Source organism: Paramormyrops kingsleyae, chromosome 5, assembly GCF_048594095.1.
Source record: "Paramormyrops kingsleyae isolate MSU_618 chromosome 5, PKINGS_0.4, whole genome shotgun sequence".
Lineage (NCBI taxonomy): Eukaryota > Metazoa > Chordata > Actinopteri > Osteoglossiformes > Mormyridae > Paramormyrops > Paramormyrops kingsleyae.
In genome coordinates, this window is record NC_132801.1 from 38773846 (window position 1) to 38796547 (window position 22702).

The following is a 22702-nucleotide window of genomic DNA, read 5'->3' on the forward strand; positions in this document are numbered from 1 at the left end:
CGGATGTCTCGCAACCATTAGAAGTGCATCATATGTGTTGCGTTAATTTCCACTGGTAATGCCAGTAGAGTATGTAGTGGAGAAAGGTAGAAAAACAGTTGCATATGTTCCTCTGTTGTTGCTAGGCAAACAAGAAATTTTAGGGAAGGCTATGTCACAACCAGCTTATGTCCCAGAATAGTATAACACTTGTAGAGATGCCAGTTGCTTCACAGGAAGTGGCCTTCTATATAGTGATGAGTTCACAATTGCTTGTAGCCTGTATATTGATGAATTTGAGATAGCTGACCCAATGGGAACATCAAAAGGGGAGTATAAGATGTGCATATGGGCCATTACCAATATACCTACAAAATACAGATCAACCATTAAATCAAGTCAGCTTACTCTGTTGTGCAACATAACAACAAAAGAGTTTGACTATGACAAAGTACTGTATCCACTTGTTTGTGATTTTGACAGCCTGGTGTTTACATTGAGCACCTTGGTACAAGTGTCAAAAGAACTGTTTTGTGTGTGTCAGCTAATAATTTTTCTCTGTCTTGCTGGTTTGTATGAGAACTTCTCCGCAGAAAAATTCTGTAGATTTTGCATAGCATCCAGGACTGACACACAACTTGCAAAGGAACACTCTGGTGCATTTCAGCTCAGAGATAAAGATACACACAACAGGCAGATACAGGAGGATGACCCATTGGGAAAATATACTGGAGTGAAAAGGGAATGTCCACTCACTGCACATTTGGAGTATGTCCATGTTATAGGTGAATATCCCCATGTCTTGCATAGTGTTTTAAAGGGCATTGTCCTATTAGAGTTGTCTCTTTGTATTACATACCTGGTGGCAAAGAAGTACATCACTGTAGAGGTACATAATGAAGCTATCAGATCACTTCCATACTCATGCTCAGACAAAACTGACCAGCCACAGCCAATTGTGAAAGGCTTCTCCACCAAGGGAACAATATGAAGAAATGGCCATGAGAACTGGTGTGTAATTAGACTCCTTCCTCTTCTTATTGGCCATTACATTCCTGAGGGAAATACTCATGCTTCTCAAGGACATTGTTGAACTGGTTGTGGCACCAAGACATACCACTGAGTCAATATACATCCTTGAATACAAGGTGACAGAGCACAGAGAACTTCTGTGGCTTACATTCACAGATTTTGTGCTGTGACCCAAACACGACTATGTAGAATATTACCGTCAGCTCATTATGGTATATGGTCTTCTTTGTGAAGTGTGGACAATGTGCTTTGAAGAGAAATGCAAGTTCTTCAAAAAGATTGTTCGGGATACTTAGAATTTTAAGAATTTTCCAATGATACTTGCTGAGAGACACCAGAAAGCTGTCAGCTACCAGTTACACTGCAATTCCTTGTACAGGTTACATATGTGTTGGTCCCCTCTTTAGAGAACAACATTCAGAGACCACTTGGTAAAAACATTTCTAATACATCAGCAGTTTTTGTTGGATCCCCTATCTATACCGATGGAACTGATTACAAAACAGACTTGTTACTTTCAGTTGGCTCATACGCAGGCCTCCTTAAATTTAAGCAAATTCAATGTCATTCACATTTTTGCTGTGCACACAGAAATGGAAGGTCACACCAACAATTACAGAGCTGGTTCTGACTTGCTCCGTTTGGCTACACACAGAGAAGACAGTAACTGTGAACCTTCTTTCTTATTGCATAGAATGATAAACATGAAGCAGAAATATAAAACAGCTGCGCAAGAAAATAATTTTGGGCACTTGTATGCAGACATGGTATCCCAGCGTATTTGATGCATCAAATAATCTAAGAATGAATTTGCTGCCTTCATACCCTGTCGTTGGTTGTTTTTCCACAACAGAACTTGGCATAGTCGGCAGGATCGCAGAAGTATTGGGACCAGGAGCTAAATAGAAAACTGGTTCCAAAGCCACTGCGATCAAGGGAATCGCAGAGATGAGAAAACCATTTTATATATCTATATATTGGTCTTTCTGAATTGGAATTAGGTGACTAAAACTTGCAGGAAGGTCTGGTTCCTGAGCAAGTGTGTTTAAACAGGTCTGGGACCCTACTGTTTCTTTTAAGCAAGGTTTGAGGAAACCTGCTTAGAGAGAGATGGTTTGGGAAGATCCTTGGTAAGTTTTGATTTGAGTTATTCTGACATAACTTTCACTTATTCTGACATGATGGGTTTAAGTTATTCTAATATGTAAAATTGGTTTTGTGCTAAAACTCATAATGAAATGCAATTTAGTTCCTTACGTATACTCAACTTTAACTTGTTTAAGCTTAATTTCGTTAATTTTAATTTTCAATTTCGTCGTCAAGTGACAATATATAAAGATTTATCTTATCTATTTTTTTTTTAGGGGAACGGGATACCACAAATTTAACTTCGTTTAACTTAAGTGTTAACTTACACACTCAAAATAACTTTAAATACTGAAGTACGCAATTTAAGATTCATGGCAGGTTATACGAGAGAAAAGTAAGGAATGACCAGTTGAGTAGAGGAGGATGGGCTGTGAATGGGCTCAAATGTGCAAAAAAATACAAATAGTAATAAATTAATAGTAATTAAGTACTTAATGGATTTCTGAAATGCAAGATGACCCAAACTAACCCCCCCAACCCTCTCTTTGGCCTCATCCTCACCACCAGCCTCCTCTTCTTTCTTCTTTTTCTTTTTAAAAATAATCAGCTATAGAATGCCTCATTTTTTAAACACATCAGTACCTCTGCTAAAAGGATTGCTTTGCCTGTTTTATCACCAGTGCACATACACTCACCTAAAGGATTATTAGGAACACCTGTTCAATTTCTCATTAATGCAATTATCTAATCAACCAATCACATGGCAGTTGCTTCAATGCATTTAGGGGTGTGGTCCTGGTCAAGACAATCTCCTGAACTCCAAACTGAATGTCAGAATGGGAAAGAAAGGTGATTTAAGCAATTTTGAGCGTGGCATGGTTGTTGGTGCCAAACGGGCCGGTCTGAGTATTTCACAATCTGCTCAGTTACTGGGATTTTCACGCACAACCATTTCTAGGGTTTACAAAGAATGGTGTGCAAAGGGAAAAACATCCAGTATGCAGCAGTCCTGTGGGCAAAAATACCTTGTTGATGCTAGAGGTCAGAGGAGAATGGTCCGACTGATTCAAGCTTGATAGAAGAGCAACTTTGGCTGAAATAACCACTCGTTACAACCGAGGTATGCAGCAAAGCATTTGTGAAGCCACAACACGCACAACCTTGAGGCGGATGGGCTACAACAGCAGAAGACCCCACCGGGTACCACTCATCTCCACTACAAATAGGAAAAAGAGGCTACAATTTGCACGAGCTCACCAAAATTGGACAGTTGAAGACTGGAAAAATGTTGCCTGGTCTGATGAGTCTCGATTTCTGTTGAGACATTCAAATGGTAGAGTCAGAATTTAGCGTAAACAGAATGAGAACATGGATCCATCATGCCTTGTTACCACTGTGCAGGCTGCTGGTGGTGGTGTAATGGTGTGGGGGATGTTTTCTTGGCACACTTTAGGCCCCTTAGTGCCAATTGGGCATCGTTTAAATGCCACGGCCTACCTGAGCATTGTTTCTAACCATGTCCATCCCTTTATGACCACCATGTACCCATCCTCTGATGGCTACTTCCAGCAGGATAATGCACCATGTCACAAAGCTCGAATCATTTCAAATTGGTTTCTTGAACATGACAATGAGTTCACTGTACTACAATGGCCCCAACAGTCACCAGATCTCAACCAAATAGAGCATCTTCGGGATGTGGTGGAACGGGAGCTTCGTGCCCTGGATGTGCATCCCACAAATCTCCATCAACTGCAAGATGCTATCCTATCAGTATGGGCCAACATTTCTAAAGAATGCTTTCAGCACCTTGTTGAATCAATGCCACGTAGAATTAAGGCAGTTCTGAAGGTGAAAGGGGGTCAAACACCATATTAGTATGGTGTTCCTAATAATCCTTTAGGTGAGTGTATACTCCTGCGAGCAGGTGGGGAAAGACCGAATCAAAAAAAGACAGAGCCAGTGAAGAATAAGAAAAAAAACCTTCTATCAAAATTCGTCAACTAAGAGCAAACCATCCTAATGACTATCATACACTCGCACAGATGCGACCACGTGAAATTCTGCACACTCTCAGTAAATGGTCGAATTTATGGGCATTTTGGTCTGGAGCCCTATGAGTGCAGCAAGTGTATCATTGCTAAATGTCACAGACCATTCTTAGTCTTCGTTACATATTATGGAAACACTACTTGTGCTTGTAGGCTAACGTCACTGACTACTTAACCTTGACTTTGGGAGCATTCTTTTTTACATTCTGTTTTGTTTAACTGGGCCTCATTTTATTATAATGGCATGCATGGTGTGTTTTTTGATGTTGCAATGTTAAGAATTAAAGTTAATACGTTTTCTTATTAATAAGTAATAAGTTAATAAGTAGAAAAGAATATACTACAATAATTCTCCAAATTCTGACTGTTCTGCTTTTTTGACAGCGTTTACTTGTACTTTTACTTTGAGTACTAAAGCACATTTATCAGGTAAAAACTACTTTTGACACTTAAGTAGGCTTACAGTTAATATCAGATACGTCAAAACTCTGTCTCACGTAGTATTTTAATGGATGATTTTAACTTTTACTTGAGACATTTTCTAGTAAAATATCTGTACTTTATACCACACTGACTGTCTTTTAAATGATACACACCGGTCCTCTATTTACACACTACAGTAACGTACTTTGCTCCTTCCGGAGCTCTGTACATTTCTTCAGCTCTTTCTTACATATACCAGGAAGTGTTGCATTTAACGTGAGATACGGCAAGATCAAACTAACCTGGGAAATAGGACAGAGAACGGGCAAAGGTGACATATATATAACAGCCCCATGAATTTGGCAAGAGGAGACCAACGAAATGTAAGAGAAATTCAGTTTTCCGTCAATGTTGTTTTTCACTTTAAGCGCTTTATAATGTCCAAATTAAGACAATTCAACATTTCCGTGCTGCTATAGAGAATTTAAGGATTTAAAAAGCGTCATGTTTAAGATTGCGTGTTAATGTTTTAAGTGTCACTGTAGTGCTGCTTTTTAAATGCACCAATATGATTCAGAATGTGCGTTATGCTAGAATTACGTAGGGGTTGCGTTATAGAGTTGGCAACCCTGCAAACACTACTAAACGTGTATTGAACGGTGTACATTTGCGTTTCGCTACAAACACTAAACAGATTAAATCTGGTCCCTGTGATATCCATATTAAATTAAATATCAAATTAAATATTTAATATACTATCCAAAACACAAACCGTTCCAAACATATCACACTCAAAACAGAACATGGTGTACCCCCTAAAAAAAAATACAATGTGCATCAGTCAATGTTTGAACTGCCTATATGATCGAGCAATGTGGTGAAAGATCATCCTATTACTCTGTCTTGTATTATTAAATAGAAAGAAAGAAAAAAGGAAAGAAATCGGTTTCCATCGTTTACAAAAGAGCTGGCTCATAGAACCGAGTCTTTTGTGAGCAACACACGCACATACACACGCTTAATGATGGTGTTCATGGTTCATGATGACATTTTACCGGATAGAAAACTATGCTGCTGGATTTGGGCTGCAAAGGAAAATGGCTCTTCACAATTTTCTTTTAAATTTTAAATTGTAATCATAGGCTAATTGATTAAACATAAGTATTGATTTATTTTCTTGACAATATTGTAGTGTAGATGCTTTGTATCAATGATCATATAACAGGACTGTTACGGTACACACAAAAAAACAAAACTAATTGCCTAGAGCAGAGCCCCACTGATTAGCACACATCTCTCCTCAGTAAAGGCCTCAAAACTAGGGTTCCAAATGCAGTTTGGAACACTTGCAGAAACATTATAAAAGTACATAGTAAGCAATGCTGGCAGTTTGTTTTGATCCCAGATATCTGATCACCAAAGTCTTGGCTACATGAAGATGACTAAATGGTGTAGATGCAACATTAATTTGGATAAATAAATAAGAAAAACCTAACTCATGTAACTATTTCTGGCTCCTTTCATTGAATATGTAGCAACTTTCATGTGTATGAATGAGCCATTGTCACCTGGCCACGTCCCCAACCCCCTTTTATGGCGCTGAAGGGGATGTATCTGGATCGCGTTTCACCGTTGCGCTGTTAATCAAATTACCATGCGAATGCGATTTGAATACGCGCTAATGCGGCTATTTAGAATGTGAATAGCGATCTTCGGGTGAGAGCGGTACTACACGCCCCCGATGCAGGTAAAACAAAGTAAGATGACATGGTTTACTTTTTTGCCGATTTAACCTAATTAAAAAAACTTTAATACTTCCGACAATGGACGTTTTGAAAAGAAGACAGATTACGGATTTAGCCAGCGTTTTTTTCATGATTATACATTAAGATTTCAGCGAGATATTTATAAACTGAAATAGACGCGAAAAGTACGCGATGTCGTCGACGACATACTCGACCCCAAAGAGTTAAAAGCATATAACTAAGATCGGTGGATCTGATGGGAATATGGTCGATTTCTGATCCCCTCAAATTAACGTGATCGAGGCCGATCGATCGGTGCGCCGATCGATCGGTGCACCCCTACTCAAAGCAGTTTATATAAACTTTAGCCCTTCCCCATGGAGCAATTAAATCATGTAGGAATTATTAGCTCAGGTAAATTTTAACATCTGCATCAATATGTTTTGAAATTAATGAAATTTTAATTATTATTTAATGATGATTATTAACTAATTGTTATTCTGAATGGTTGGTTCCTACAAACTCGATTGCAAATCCCCATAAGTGTGAGACTTAAATGGATTCTCTAATTACCAGTATTGCTTAGTAACCTAGGTTAGAAGGCTCGTCCTGCGAGCTGCATCACCAGGTAATGTAAACGACTGGTAGCGATGCTCCCCTCACGGCCGTCGAGAGAGGGTCTCAAAATATCTCAGGCGATTTTGAGGTTTCAGAGCATAGGCCTACTAGCTAGATTGCACAGAGGCAGGGATTATTGTGAGCACTCAATGAACAACAACAACAACAACAAATTTATTTTTGTATAGCGCATTATCACAACATTACATTGTCCCAAAGCGCTTTACAGCATCCCCACCCAAAGCCCCCAGTGAGTAAGCCATAGGTGACAGTGGCAAGGAAAAACTCCCCAGAAGGAAGAAACCTTGGGAGGGACCAGACTCAAAGGGGGAGCCCATCCTCCAGGGGCCGGCAGGGAGAGTCAAATACAGTTAAATCTGAAACACAAACGGGGAGCAGGGGGGAGATGACAAGCCGGTGCCACCACTCCCTCCAATCGCCAGGCAGCCAGAAGGCAGGGAGCGGTTCATACAAACGGAGGCTGAAGTTGGGTAAATGACATGCATTTATTCCTAACTAACACTACAACTAACATAAGACAGACATTACACTTAACATAAATACATAAACACGAAATAACGGAATAGAAACAAATAGAATGTAATTATGGAAATGCAATGACCAGATTTAAATGGGTAACCTTATAAGGGCTTCTCGTGGGTTGCTCTTCTCCTCTGCAGGGCTTATGTTCTCTGCCTCTCTCTTCTTTGGGCTCTCCTTTCTCCTGAGGCTTTGTTATGAGGTACATGCCAGGTTTTATGGTCTAAAGTTCATGAATAGGGATGACCAGGAATTCGACACCTGAACCAATGGCTGCCCATCCAGTTGGCAGGCTTTCAGGGGGGTGTCTGTGGCAGTCCTTTTGGTATTTATGACCAAACTGATTCCCCTTTACTGATGATTTTCATTAAACTGGAGTAACTTTTGATACATAGTTTCATGGTAACCACTGACCAGATTTGGAATCAGGAGTGATATATACTGTATATATGTGTCACGTTCTGTCACGTAGGCATGCGGGCGAGCGGAGAAGCAGGCGAGCGGAGCCGTAGATACGGACAAACGGGGTTTATTTGGGGAGAGAGCAGATGGCAACAGACATTACGAAACTTCAATGACAAATCTCACGCATATGGACTTAGAAACGGACTAAATACACCAGACAGGCTGAACTGAACAAGCAAAAGGTGATCACAAGCAGGAATTAACACGAGGTAATGAGGGGGGCGTGGCACACACGAGGATCATACGAGCCGGACGTGACAATATATATATATATATATAGTAGGCCTGTATACTTAAGGAGTACTTCGCAGTACTTTACTTAACAGAAAAACTGGTGTAATATTACATTTGATGTCACTGTGTATTCACGTCGACGTCATATGTTTTTGGTTTTGATCAAACACGACATGGCGAGCGAATTTGAAATTGAGGACTCACTGCCCGATCTTTAATCGGCGGTGTTGCAGCATTTTAGCTTTCCGGTAACCACAAATGAAAACGGCGAGAAAAGCACAGACAAAACAAAAACTGCGTGCAAACATTGTAAAAGACTACACATAGGCCTACACAAATAGCACAATGAACATGCTTCAGCATGTCCACCGGCAACACAGCTCAATTAACCACTGCCAGAGTGAAGATTATTAAAAGGGCAAACCACGCTAAAAAGCCGCACATGCAAGCCTTAGTTTATTTGGCAACACTTTACACTAAGTGCACCTTCATAATGCATTCATTATGCATTTATAGAACATTCAGTGCACCTTCATAACGCATTCATAGAACATTCATAAGCAGCATACAAATACACTTAAACATCCTAACAGCTTTAATATACATTAATAACAAACATTACATTATTATACAATTATAATGTTTGTTATTATATAATATTAGTTATTAATGTATATTACAGCTGTTAAGGGATGTTAGGATGTAAAGGTATACATGCATGATGTTAATGAATGTTTTCTGAATACTTAATGAATAAATTATGAAGGTGTACTGAACATTTTATGAATGCAATATAAAAGCATTAAGAAGGTGCAGTAATAATGTAAATGTAAAGCGTTACCATTTATATCATGATCCACGGGGAAGCAGGCGACGGAAGCCGTGAATATAAACAAAAGGGGTTTATTGCTGTGGTTGCACACTCCAAGACACACGTAACGTTAATGACCGGACTGGGGAAGCAAACGGAAACGCGGACTAAATACAATGAACTAATAACAACAATCAGGAACAGCTGGTAAACACGGGGAATCCACACAGGCTTAACGAGGGGGCGTGGCACACAGGAGGAGCAGACGATCGGGGCGTGACAGGACCCCCCCCCAAAGGGGCGCACTCCGGGCACGCCTAAGGGGAGCGAAGCGACGGGGACCGGGGACACAACCTGGAAAACAAGAGCAAAACACATCAATGGGGCACAGGGAACAAGACAGACACACAGAACAGACACAGAGTCAGCAACTCAGACAACAACCGACAAACCACGGGAAAAGCAAACAGGCACAGGGGCAACACCGGAGACAAGGGGGAACACCAATGGGAGGAACGAAGGGGCCAGGAGTGAACGAAGGAGAAACAGGAGGACGAGGAGCAGACACAGGGGACATAAAGGGACCTAAAGGCACAGAGGGACATGGAGCAAACACAGGGGGCACAAAGGCAGGGGGTAAGGAGGCAAAGGGCGGGGGGAAACGGGGAGCCAGAGGGAACCCCGGCAGGCGAGGGGCGGAAGCCGCAGGGACCACAGGCGACCGCGAGGAGGGAGCAAGAGGGAAGGCCGAAGGAGAGGAGGAGGAAGGCGAAGGGAGCAATGGAGGAGGCAAGGAGGAAGGCAAAGGGGACACAGGTGAAGGGGAGGAGGGAGCAGCAGCAGGTGAAGGTACAGCCGCCGCCAGCTATGGCGTAGGCGACCGACGAGTCAGAGACAGGGGACCCGTAGTCGACCGACGAGGCGTCGGAGGCAGGACCGTAGCCGGCCGACGAGGCGCCGGAGGCGGGACTGGAGGTGACCGCCGAGCCAAAGCCAGGGGAACCGCAGGCGAGCCGGGGGGCAGGGCGGGCGGGACCCGGCGCAGGTGTCCCCTTCTGGGAGACTGAGAGTCGGGGACCCGGCCGGGGTCTGTTACACTGGGGTAATGGTGGAGGAGTCACAGGGGTAGTCACTGGAGTGGTCACGGGGGAAGTCACAGGGGCAGTCACGGGGGAAGTCACAGGGGTAATCAGGGCAATCCCCGAGGGGTCCCACTCAAGCTCCCCCTCCAACTCCACTATAGAGGGAGGAGCGTCGGTGCAGCAGTCCGGGACCTCCTCGGGACAGGGGCCTCGGGTGGCGGCGTCTCAGGCGCAGCAGGGGTCTCAGGCGGTGGCGTCTCGGGTATTGCTGGCACAGGAACCACAAGGGGCGACGAAGCGGAAGGCACCAGGACCTTGGGTGGTGCAGCGAGGGGCCAGGCGCGTCCCGGTGAAGGGAGAAGCAGCTGACGGTTTGGGCAGCGAAGCGGCGGGCAGACGGGCTTTGGGCGTCCGCTCAGGCGAAGCGGCGGTGATGTCACCCGCGAACACCGCCGGGTGGAGAATCGGGAGGGGATTCTCCCAACGCGCAGCAGGGCAGGCAGCGGAAACAGAGACGGCCCCGATGACGAGCGTGTCTGGTGCGTCCTCCAGTCTGTTCCCCCATTTCCTTCTCCTTCTGCGCGCTGTTGTAGTGAGACCAGGCACCTTGTGAGCCAGCTTCGGTTGCCAATCAGCATCCGGCCAGTACAGGCTGGGGTTGCAAAAGGCATAATTCGCCGGGATCATCCTCGGCACCCCGGGAAGATCCTCCCTCAGCTGGTGCGCCGGTGAAGTACCTGGTCTGTGTTTTCGGAGTCCGGTCATTCTGTCACGATCCACGGGGAAGCAGGCAACGGAAGCTGTGAATATAAACAAAAGGGGTTTATTGCTGTGGTAGCACACTCCAAGACACACGTAACGTTAATGACCGGGCTGGGGAAACAAACGGAAACGCAGTCTAAATACAATGAACTAAAAACAATCAGGAACAGCTGGTAAACACGGGGAATCCACAAAGGATTAACGAGGGGGCGTGGCACACAGGAGGAGCGGACGATCGGGGCATGACAATTTATTTGAAGATTTTTTTCTATTATTTACTTCTCAAAGATGATCAAGAGAAATGGACGGCACCTGAGTTAAATATGTCAGCAAAGGTCTGAATACTTACGTCCATTTGATATATCAGATTTTCCTTTTTATTCTAATATTCTATAATTCCATGTTTGTGCTGTCATTACGGGGTACTGAGTGTAGATTCATGAGGAACAAAAATGAATTTACATAATAATTTAATTTTAGCATGAAGCTACAACATTACAAATGGTTGAAAATTGAAAGTGGTCTGAATACATTCTGAATGCACTGTAAACCCAATTCGAACGCACCCACAGATTCGATTGCTTAGCCTTGGTATCCCGGATGAATAACTTGTATTTTTAACCTCGTATTTTTGCATGTGAATTTGGACCATTGAATTGGAGCAACTTTGAAATGTTCTCTTTCAGTTTTTTGTAATATGTATCTTTAAACCCTGAATTTGTTTTGTCATGAATTTGTGAACATAGAAAAATAGCAGTGAACCTGCATTATAGAAAATTTGAAGACTGTAATTCAGAGGTAAAAAAAATCGGATGCATATTTCCAATGCATAAATATCCAATGTTAGAATTTCAGTTAGGGGTGCACCGATTGCAGTTTTCTGGCCGATCAACGATCACCGATCCTTAGGCAACCTTACCTGCCGATCTCGATTTTTTTTTGCCGATCTTGTTTCTTTCATAACTAAAAGACAGTTACTTCAATGTTTCCATTTTTATCGAGTAAATTGATATGAATACTCACAAAACATGAGGTAGTGTCCTCAGATATAAATGAACATATAAATGAGCATTGCTGTTTGAACTACAAAATCATATTTTTTCTTCCAGACTTTAATTTCTCTAATTTTGTAAAAAAAAAATATATATATAGCTGTTATGACACACTTGTCCAAAAAATATTCCATTTGGCTTTCACATTATAACTGGCTTTTCAAGCTTTTCAAGTACTTAATAAAATAAATAACAGTATCTCCGGCTCGGCATGTTATATCGTGGGCTAAGGTGCTGCATCAGGTTTCTGAAACCTTGGTCTTCAACGACTGAAAACGGCTGGCCATCCAACGCCATGAACTCCATAAGTTTTCTCGTTGTAGCTTTGCTCTTTTCGTTGTTCATTAGAGTTAACAGCGAGCTACTGACTGGTTGCGTGCTGCTGCTAGCTTTAGCTTTAGCTTGATCGGTGGCTTCAAAAGCTGCATAGTCCGCTTTGTGGTTGTTTCTTAAATGCCGAATAAGGTTTGTAGTATTGAACGCTTTGTTAGTTACCCCTCCACGGCTTATTTCCGCTTGGCATGAATTGCAAATTGCGAATCTTTGCTCATTCTCTTTTATGGTATAAAATTTCCAAACTGAGGACATGTTGCCTCGAACTCCCCCTCCTCCTTTTTCTTCTTCTTCCTCCTGCACGGCAGCACAGGTGTGACGTATTGGGCGGGCGGGAGGGAGGCAGCCTGCACTGCACCTCTCTCGGGAATGGGAGAAAAGGCTGATTTAAAAGCATATAACTAAGATCGGTGGATCTCATGGGAATATGGTCGATTTCTGATCCCCTCAAATTAACGTGATCGAGGCCGATAGATCGGTGCGCCGATCGATCGGTGCACCCCTAATTTCAGTGGCATATAAAATTCAAATTGTGATGAGATAGACTTACTTCCATAGAGGACACATTTTGCACAGTTTAGAAAGATAAATAAAGGAATTTTTTGAATAAATTTGTCTGTAGCTCATTCTGTTAAAAAAAACATGTGAAAATCATATCGTGAACTCAGAATCGTGAATCGTATCGAATCGTGAGTTGAGTATATCGTTATATCCCTAGTGACAGGGCACAAATACTTAGAAGTAACCCAGTAACTACTGAAGTATAAAACAGGAACAAATATAGTAGCTACTTAAGATAAAAGATGTGTCATGATTCATTAATGATGAACAAACATTAGATAAGCATTTCACTTATGTCAATTATTACTTGTTCCTTCAGTAATTCCTTAGTAATTCCTTCAGTTCTTCACAAGGGTTTACAGAATTAGCTATAATTGCACATGTAACATGAGATCAATATGTAACCAAGTTTCTGATTAAGTAATAGCATAATACTACATTATTTGTGCCCCCTCGAGTAAAGTGTTACCACAAAGTTTAATGCTAATATGGTTGTACAAAGGTCAACAAAATACTTAAATATCAACAGTGAAATTGTAACAGTATCTGTATGTTGGATATAATATCTTGAACAACATATAAAAATGTCTGCCTTTTAAATTACTGAGCATTATTATTATTATTATTATTATTATTATTATTTTAGACTGTTACAGACAGGCACAATGAAGGTAAATATAGCTCAAACAAAACAAGAGACTTTATTTAATGAAACAAGAAACAAAAGGAACCATAGGTCTAAAACATGGCAGGTACTTAGAAAACAAAGAACTAAACAGGGAGCAGCACAGGAACAAACTATACAATTAGGGAACAAAATCCACAAAGCAAAACTGCAAGCAAATGCAAAGCAACATATACAATGACCAGCTGAAGACTAAAGCAAAGGCTGGTAATTAAATAAATATGTAACAAGGATGAACAAGAGACAGGTGTGAATAGTAACAATCACTAGGAACACAAGCACAGGTGAGGGCAATTAACAGATAAAGGATCAAAACACTAAAGAGAGACTAGAAAACAAGGGTAACTGAACATTACTACAAATGGATCAACACGGAACCATAACACAAATACATAGATCAGGAAAATAAACATATTGTAAATGGTCAAAATTACAAACTAGAAAAGGGAAACCTGGATACACAACTGCCTGATGAACCCATTAAGTCAAGTGACAGCCTAGGAAACAGTAGAACACATTAGGAGCTAACCAAGTGACACTGTGGGAACGCAGAATATGATGGCCAGCGGCCAAAAAAGGGAAACGACAGACAATGCATGTATTGCTTTTTATTATGAACTGTTGCAATTTTATATTTACATTATTATTAGCTGTAAAGTACTGTTTGTATATTGCAGTACTCTACTTTTCGTCTTGCCTCTCTACTGTAACTATTGAGTTGTGCCCAAATTGACTTGTGTCCGGTGGTCCTGGTCACAAATGCAGACGTAAGTCAATGAATTCCTGTATAATTATGAAAAATTATATATAATAATTATATATTATAATTGACGGTAATATCAGCTGAATAGTGTGCTTCACCTGCATTTTACATATGTATGTTATAAAGGACTCGTCTTCTCTCTCTCCAGTCCTGACCTCATGTTCTTCATGTGGGTCCTGGCAAGCCAGCTGCTCTTATCTGTTATTCAGTCACCAACTTATGTCAATTAAAATCTAGTCAGTTAACGTTAGCTGGCAAACTAGAAAAATATGTTGCCCTGCCATTATTTTTTTCATGTGAACACTGCTTGTATTACTGCAAATGTTTTTTTTGATATTTGATGTTATTTGATATTTATAACTGGCATGAGGTGTATCACAGTTTATGCAAGGTTTTATAAATGAAATATTTCCCATCCTGCAAAAAATTTACAAACATTTTTTTAAATAAATAAACCCCCAGCACCCTATACTTTTGTTTTCAGATTTGTTACTTGCTACAGACTAGAAGCTCGACTGCTGGTATAACGTCTAATGGAAATATTTCTATGTGCATAGAGCCCATTCCAAACTGAGAACAGCTATCAGCCACTGGGGACCTAAAGACAAGAGCAAGGTATTCTGGGTAAAGTAACCCTGATAACCCTGACCTGTGACAAATACAGCCTTCCAAAGCATATAATTGGAAAGGTGCTTAAAAGCAAAGGATTATGTGCTTATTTGACATGGTAGAACGTATTCTACCATGTCAAATAAGCACATAATCCTTTGCTTTTAAGCACCTTAAGCCCATGGTTATTAATCCAAATGATCAGTGTACATCTCTGTGATTCAAAACTCCCTGTATGTGATTAAAAACTGGCTGGTTTGCATTGGTTAAATGATATTACACCTGGTAAGATTAATTTTGAATATAAAGTGAACATTACCTTTGGTTTTGATTACAGAGTCAGACTGTGCTATACACCCATAATCACCTAAGCGATGGCTCACCATTTCGATGAAGAGGTTTGGCTGTAACGTTTTGGCATATGATGCATGTTGTTGAGGCCAAAAATACCAGACAGTAAAAGGCAGGAAAGATTGAGTTCTTAACATGACTAACTATTTTCAGGTGAAGGTTGCTGAAAATAGCAGATAAGAAGCTCAATCTCTCTTCTACAAGCTACTACCTTATCATACCATACTACACAAAATGTTACTATAGACATGCTGTAACAGAACAGATTAATTTAATGTAATATATATATATGGAGATATATATTTTAAAAAATTGCAGCAGATCTCTCCAGCAGCCACATAAGACTGTGAGCAGGACAACTGATTTCTATTAACAGAAATGTCATTGCATGCGTCTGAGTGACCCAGTACGGGTTCATGAGATCTCGTGAACTCATCTCCAACATTCTGCAGATCCAGACGTCACTCGCGGTCCTCTTGCTGGACTATTTGAAGGAGCTCAGTGATGAAGAGCAGAAGGAGTTTAAATGGAACCTGAGTCACACAGGGTTAAAGCCCATTCCCAGGGGGCAGGTGATGCACTTGGATAAAATGGACGTCATTGACATGATGATAAGTTCTTATTCTGAAGAAGGTGCTCTCAAAGTCACGCTTGAAATATTGAAGAAGATGAACCTGAATGACCTTGCTCAGAGATTGAAAAAAGACATGCGGAAGTGTAATTATATTTTTCTCAATTTTTAATCAACTTTTCTAAATTATAATTTTTTAATCTCTTGGAAAATAAGTATATTAAATAGTATTATCTGGAAAATTATGAAGTTTGTTAGGTACTGATGTTGAAGATAGAAATTAATTTATTTCAGGCAGCCAAGCAGGAAGTGAGCTGTGTGGTACATTGCAGAAAAGTAAGAGCTTTATCCTATTTTGTACATGTATGTGGTGTGATGATGTAAAATTCAAAGTTTGATTTATCACAGTGAAATAGTGAAAAAACTGTGTTTTTGTTCTTTTTATAAATATTCTCCTCCTATACTGGTCAGGATCACAATGAGAACTAATATATTTTCCTGGCATTTCTTTTCAGGGGAACTCATGCCGCAATGTCAGCGGAGAATAAAGTGTAACCTGAAGGAGAAATTTGAGCGTGTATTTGAAGGGAAAGCTAAGGAAGGACAGCCAACACTTCTCAATGAGATTTACACAGAACTCTACATAACTGAAGGTGGGACTGGAGGAGTCAATGATGAACATGAAGTGACACAGATTGAAACAGCATCCAAGAAAAGGTTAACAGAAGATACTACAGTCAAGTGCAATGATATATTTAAACCCTTAAGTGGACGCGTGGCACCTATCAGAACTGTACTCACAAAAGGGGTTGCAGGTATCGGGAAAACAGTCTCTGTAGAGAAATTTATTCTAGATTGGGCTGAAGAAAAAGCAAACCAGCATGTTCACTTCATATTTGCTCTTCCTTTCCGGGATTTGAATTTGATTAAAGATCAGCATAGTCTGATTGAACTGCTTTGCCACTTTGTTCCAGATTTGAAAACATTTGAACCCAATGAACTGTGTAGGTACAAAATCTTGTTTATCTTTGATGGTCTGGATGAGTGTCGCCTTCCTCTAGATTTTCAGAACAATGAGAGTTGGTTTGATGTAACCAAGAAAACATCACTGGATGTGCTGTTCACTAACCTCATTACCGGGAATCTGCTTCCATCTGCTCTCCTCTGGATAACCTCTCGACCAGCAGCAGCCAATCAGATTCCTCCTGAGTGCATCCACCAGGTGACAGAGATACGAGGATTCAATGATTCCCAAAAGGAGGAGTATTTCAGGAAGAGATTTAGTGATCAGAACCTGGCTTGCAGGATTATCACACATGTGAAATCATCAAGGGCTCTCTTCATCATGTGCCATATACCAGTGTTCTGTTGGATTTCAGCCATTGTTCTTGAGAGGCTTTTTACTGAGACTGACAGTGGAGACATTCCAAAGACTCTAACTGAAATGTACACACACTTCCTAATCTTTCAGACCAGTTTAAAAAATGACAAGTATAGGCTCCAGACCCCCGTAACACTGAATAGGGCAGTCTGGTACAGAAAATGGATGGATGGATGCATGAAAAACTATGAAACCAGATTTAATAAACATTCTAAATCTGGCAAGAAATTCCTTTTAAAACTTGGTAAACTGGCTTTTCACAACCTTAAGAAAGGCAATCTCATATTTTATGAGCAAGATCTGACAGAGAATGACATTGATGTCACTGAAGCTTCAGTTCACTCTGGAGTGTGCACAGAAGTCTTCAAAGAGGAATTTGGGTTGTATCAGGACAAGGTGTACTGCTTTGTGCATCTGAGCATTCAGGAGTATCTTGCTGCTTTATTTGTGTTTGTATCGAACTCATCAGCTGACCTGCTGAAGACTGCAGTGGATGAGGCATTAGAGAGCAAGAATGGACACTTGGACCTCTACCTCCGCTTCCTCCTTGGCCTCTCAACAAACTCCAGTAAGACTCTGATACAAAGGCTAATGGCACAGAAAAGAACCAGATCACGTGACATTAATGAGTCAATCCAATATATCAAGAAGAAAATACAAGAAAATTTGTCACCAGAAAGGACTATTAACCTGTTCCACTGTCTGAATGAACTGGGTGACAATTCTCTAGTAGAAGAGGTACAAAGATACCTGAATTCAGGAAGTCTTTCAGCAAAAGACCTCACACCTGCACAGTATTCAGCTCTGGCCTTTGTGTTACTGATGTCAGATGAGGAGCTGGATGTGTTTGATCTGAAGAAATTCATCACATCAGATGAAGGTCGCCAGAGGCTGCTGCCTGTGATCAAGAATTCTAGGACAGCTCTGTAAGTGAAGTGAGGATGTGAAAGTAATGTATGTGGCAGTAATACATTAACATTGTTTGAAACATTTACATTTAACCTATTTAGCTGGAACAATTGAGTGTTAAGGGCTTTGCTCTATCAGCTAACAGTGAAATCATTGTGCCAGTGCTGGGAACTGAACCGGTGCCATTCCAGTCACCAGTACAGCTTCATAAACTGTTGAGCCACACATCTCCAAAATAAATGAAACAATATTTCTCCTTGTGGATTAGTAACCAGGCTGGCTATTTTTTAATAACCTGGAAGTCCAATTTTATAATGAATGAAGGTAGTTATGTAGAAAAAAAAAAACAAAACAAAAAGTAACAGTTCCGTTTAGGACTGGACGATTTATCGATTTCATATGGAAATCGCGATTTGAAACATTAGCAAGTCGCAAAGGCTGCGATTTAGGATATACATTATACAGCACGTCGGACCCAGGGTTTAATGGTGCGTTCGTTTTTCTCTCGGAACTCGGAAATTCCGAGTTGAGTGACATCACGTCCGACAATCTCCCGTTCGAGCTACCACATCTCGGAACAAACATGGCTGCCTCCATGAACACGTTGCTGTGTGTTGTTGCTTTATATTTTAGCAGATTTGGAGTGAGATTATTTTTTCCGAGAGACAAACAAACAAGAAACACGAATTAGTCAAACCACATTAAAAGCTTTATAAAATATTTTAGCACATTCATAGCGATATTCTTTTTTCGAGAGGCAAACAAACTACAAACAAACTAAAGACACTAACTAGTCTGGTAAAAAACTCATATTAGATGCCTGGATACTGTTTACGGTCATGATATGGTATTCTTTGAATCGAACACATGCAATTACATTTATAACTATTAATACATTTAACAAAATAAACATTTTTAAAGATTTATAAAATACAATTACTGTTCAGTGTGTAAGCCGCCATGTTGAAATTACGTCACAGGGGCAACTCGGACAACAAAATTTTGTCTGACATCAACGTCATAAAAGAGGCGTGTTTCCGACGGGAAGTAACGTTTTTCATGACGTTTCGTGACGTTTTCATCCGAGTTCTGACTTGGAGAGAAATAATCGAACGCACCAGTCATTTTCTGTATGTCTGTCAGTTAAATTTTTAATTCAGTATTATTTGTATAACACCTTTCCACAACATTACATTGTTCCAAAGCACTTTACATGATCCCCACCCAAAACCCTCAGTGAGCAAGCCAGAGGCAACAGTGGCAAGGAAAAACTTCCTAGAAGGAAGAAACTCAAAGGGAGAGTCCATCCTCCGGGAATCGGCAGAGGAAGTCAAATGAGCAAGACGGCAAAGTACCAATGTCCCAGTTTTAAGATTTGAGATAGTGTTCCAGATTTGGCTATGGCAGCATAAGTAGGAGGGAGAGGCAAGTGGGAACACAGACATGGGGAGTCCCAGAAATGTCATCACTGCAATTTGACTAGGGAGCATGAGGCTAGAATGACAGCACTGACAGTTCAGTTCATCCAATGCCAATGGCACTGATCCACACCCAGCTCTACACCTCACACTATAAGTCTAACTAGGAATGAGCAATTAGCTAGAACTACAGTGTAGAACTACAGTCAATATGAATTCGACTAAACAAGTGTGTTTTTAGTCTAAACTTGAATATTGAGAGTAAGCCTGAATCTCACACATCAAAACATGATTTTAGGGTTATGCTAATAACTATATTCAGCTGAAGTAGATTCTTTTAGTGCCATGAATTCATTCGGCTTAAGCCAGGTCTCAGTTAGGCATAAGGCACCAATGCTAAAATCAGTAATCATTTAGTTTATTAGTAATGCCTTTGGAACCAGTGAAGTTTTAGCTTACATTTTTTTTGCATTATACTTATCTAATAATGGATTTTGTTTAAGTTATTATGACATAAACTACAGTGGAATAGATCTCCACAGTTAAAAGTGTGGGGAACAGACACATTCTTATTAACCTGAACCCTAGGTGACGACTCTAAGCGACTAGCAGGCGGTCAGTTTTGCAGGTTTTCCTGGTGCCTGGACTTGGCTCTGGCTAGTTCCTTGAGACTATGAGCTATGCTTTTGGACAGAAGATAAACACCACCCTGCGAAGGGTGAATTCCATCCCTCTTCAAAAGTCCAGGCCTACCCCAAAACATCTGCCAATTGTCTACAGTATATAACCCACAACATTTATCGAGCACCATTCTGACAGCCAGCAATGCAGTGATAATCATCTGATGTACATTTTGTCACCATGTCTAGCAGGGATGGGGTCAGAGCACGTTTCTGACAGAGACAGTCAGGTTGCACACCTCTATGAAATTTGTCTCAGTGATCTCCGATTGCTTCAGTCATACAACATTAGTGCTGAAGTGGATATCAATCTGAGAATATTTAAAGTTACTGTTAGCTCGCACTTTTAAATTTGCAGAGAAGTTGGTTGCTCTGGCACCAGGGAGACAATTTACTATGGTCGCTGGAGTCGCTAAGGTCACGGTTCTTAAAATGGAATCTCCAATAACCAGAGCGCTTTTAACAGACGTCTCAGGGGGTGTTTCACTGAGTGGGGAGAACCTGTTGGAAATGCAAATAGGTGAATGGTGCCGGTGTGAGTTAAGTTTGGATTTACAACTATGCAGCCGTGTCGTTACCCACTCGCCTTGCTGCGAAGGCACTGCTGCCAGAGGAGGGGGGAGACTGACTAGCTATCGCAGACATATCTGGAACCACTAACACTGAATCAATAAAACTGTCACGTCCCTCTAATACTCCAGTCTTCTCTGTCAGCCTACTAACTAGGTGACACTTCTCACAGATAAACGTACTGATAATGATGAGAGAAGAATAACTAAACATACTGCGACTCAATGGCTGCAAAACAAGCACAAATCATTATCCATGCTTGACAGTTGGTACAGTATGTGGTGTTTGCCCTTATATGTTGTTTGGGTTTCACCAAACGTGGCTCTGTGAATTTATGCATTATGGCCAAACATCTCCACTTTGTCTTATTCTCCACTTGTGAATAATCTTTCTCACTGCAGAATGTTGATGGATTCAAATTGTTTGGAAATTGCCTTGTTACTTTAATTGCTTCTCTGAGATCATTGCTGATGTCTTTCCTCCTTGGCATTGTGTTACACACCTGAATGCTCCAGACCAGCAAGCTGCCAAAACTTCTTCTTTTATAGATGTGGTCACACTTGCTGATGATCAGATAATCAAGTGCATTTGATTAGCAGCACCTGGCTGCTACTTACCCTCTTAATTCCTATGGTAGCAGTAAGGATGTGCTTAACTTTTCACACACTGCTTCTGTATTTTGGCTTAGTTTTTGTTAAATAAATAATGGCATGGTGTAATGTCATGTGTTGTTCATCTGAGGTTGTCTTTTACCTAATTTTAAGACCTGCTAAGGAGAAGATGATTTTTATTATGTCCTGATACGTAAAACGTTCCAATTGATAGAGGGTGTACTTTCTTTTTCACATGACTATATATTTAGGAGAAGAGGAGGGTTATTTGGTAGGACGACTTTCACTATAACTAATGGAATCACTGCTCTCTATTGGCTCACTGGAATCTTTTTGTTTTTGTGCGACTTTAACAAGGAACCTATCCAATGACAGTTGCTTTTGCCTCCTTTTCGCTTTCACAGAAATGTGACATTGCTTTGTCGTTAAACAGATTCATCGCTTGCACTGCTACAGCCTTATTCGGGTGGTGCTTTTCTACTAAGTTTTGACTATATGAGTGAGGCACGCAGACTGAGACCAAGCATGGGAAAATGATTACCCACAATCCCGCAGTGAGAGAGAGAGAAGAACCATTGGCTGAGTTGTGATCAAGTGACGCTAGGCAGGCAAAGCATAATAGTAATACTCGTACTGCAAGACCTCGCTCGTTTATCAAGTTAGAATTTATTTAAAAATTTAGCTTGTCTTGCAAAACACTCGCAGACTAAGTTACTCGCAATTCAAGGTTTTATTGTATAGATCAGGGGTGTCAAACTCAATCACACGGGGGCCAAAACTCAAAGCACACTTTAGGTCACGGGTCGAACAGGATAAACATTTATTGAACAGACTAAAACTAAACGTTTTTTGAACATAAATATGAATTGAAACAGACAAGATATGATATTATTCCAAAATAAATAAACTTAAAATAACTTAAACTTAAAATATTTTGCTCTCCATAACAATATCTTACCGAGCCCCTAAAGGGACATAGGTGATTTATATATATTTTTTACCGTATCTGGTGCGCACGAGATACTAAAGTATGACTCATGTTTGACACATGTGGTATAGATTATATAACCTATGATAGAGTCGCTCACTGTCAATGATCATATGACTCATGGACAATATACACAGCAACCTAACAGGAGAACCTGTTTTGTGCCAACAGCAGTAGATTGATCCAGTTCCTGAATATCCTACACACAAAACTTCTCAGGAAATTTGTGCTTTGAATTAAAAATGCTAACTACAGTGCATCCGGAAAGTATTCACAGCGCATCACCTTTTCCACATTTTGTTATGTTACAGCCTTATTCCAAAATAGATCAAATTCATTTTTCTTCTCAAAATTCTACACACAACACATAATGACAATGTGAAAAAATT

The 22702-nt window shown here is 40.7% G+C and overlaps 1 protein-coding gene across 5 annotated transcripts in view; it reads left to right on the forward strand.

Moving 5' to 3' along the window:
* Positions 1 to 4837: 4837 nt before the first annotated feature.
* The window catches only part of LOC111833111 (NLR family CARD domain-containing protein 3-like), a 32453-nt gene continuing 14588 nt past the window's right edge, over positions 4838 to 22702 (forward strand). Inside the window, exons 1-7 of one of the 5 annotated variants that reach the window (XM_072712721.1) lie at positions 4838 to 4957; positions 10231 to 10608; positions 14783 to 14840; positions 15172 to 15232; positions 15638 to 15902; positions 16051 to 16092; positions 16272 to 18063. In XM_072712721.1, coding sequence (XP_072568822.1) covers positions 15209 to 15232; positions 15638 to 15902; positions 16051 to 16092; positions 16272 to 18063 — 2123 coding nt within the window. In that variant the 5' untranslated portion in view covers positions 4838 to 4957; positions 10231 to 10608; positions 14783 to 14840; positions 15172 to 15208. Of the gene's footprint in view, positions 4958 to 10230; positions 10609 to 14709; positions 14850 to 15171; positions 15233 to 15637; positions 15903 to 16050; positions 16093 to 16271; positions 18064 to 22702 lie in introns of those variants that run through there. The other 4 variants (XM_072712723.1, XM_072712720.1, XM_072712722.1 and 1 more) reach the window with 4 other exon arrangements.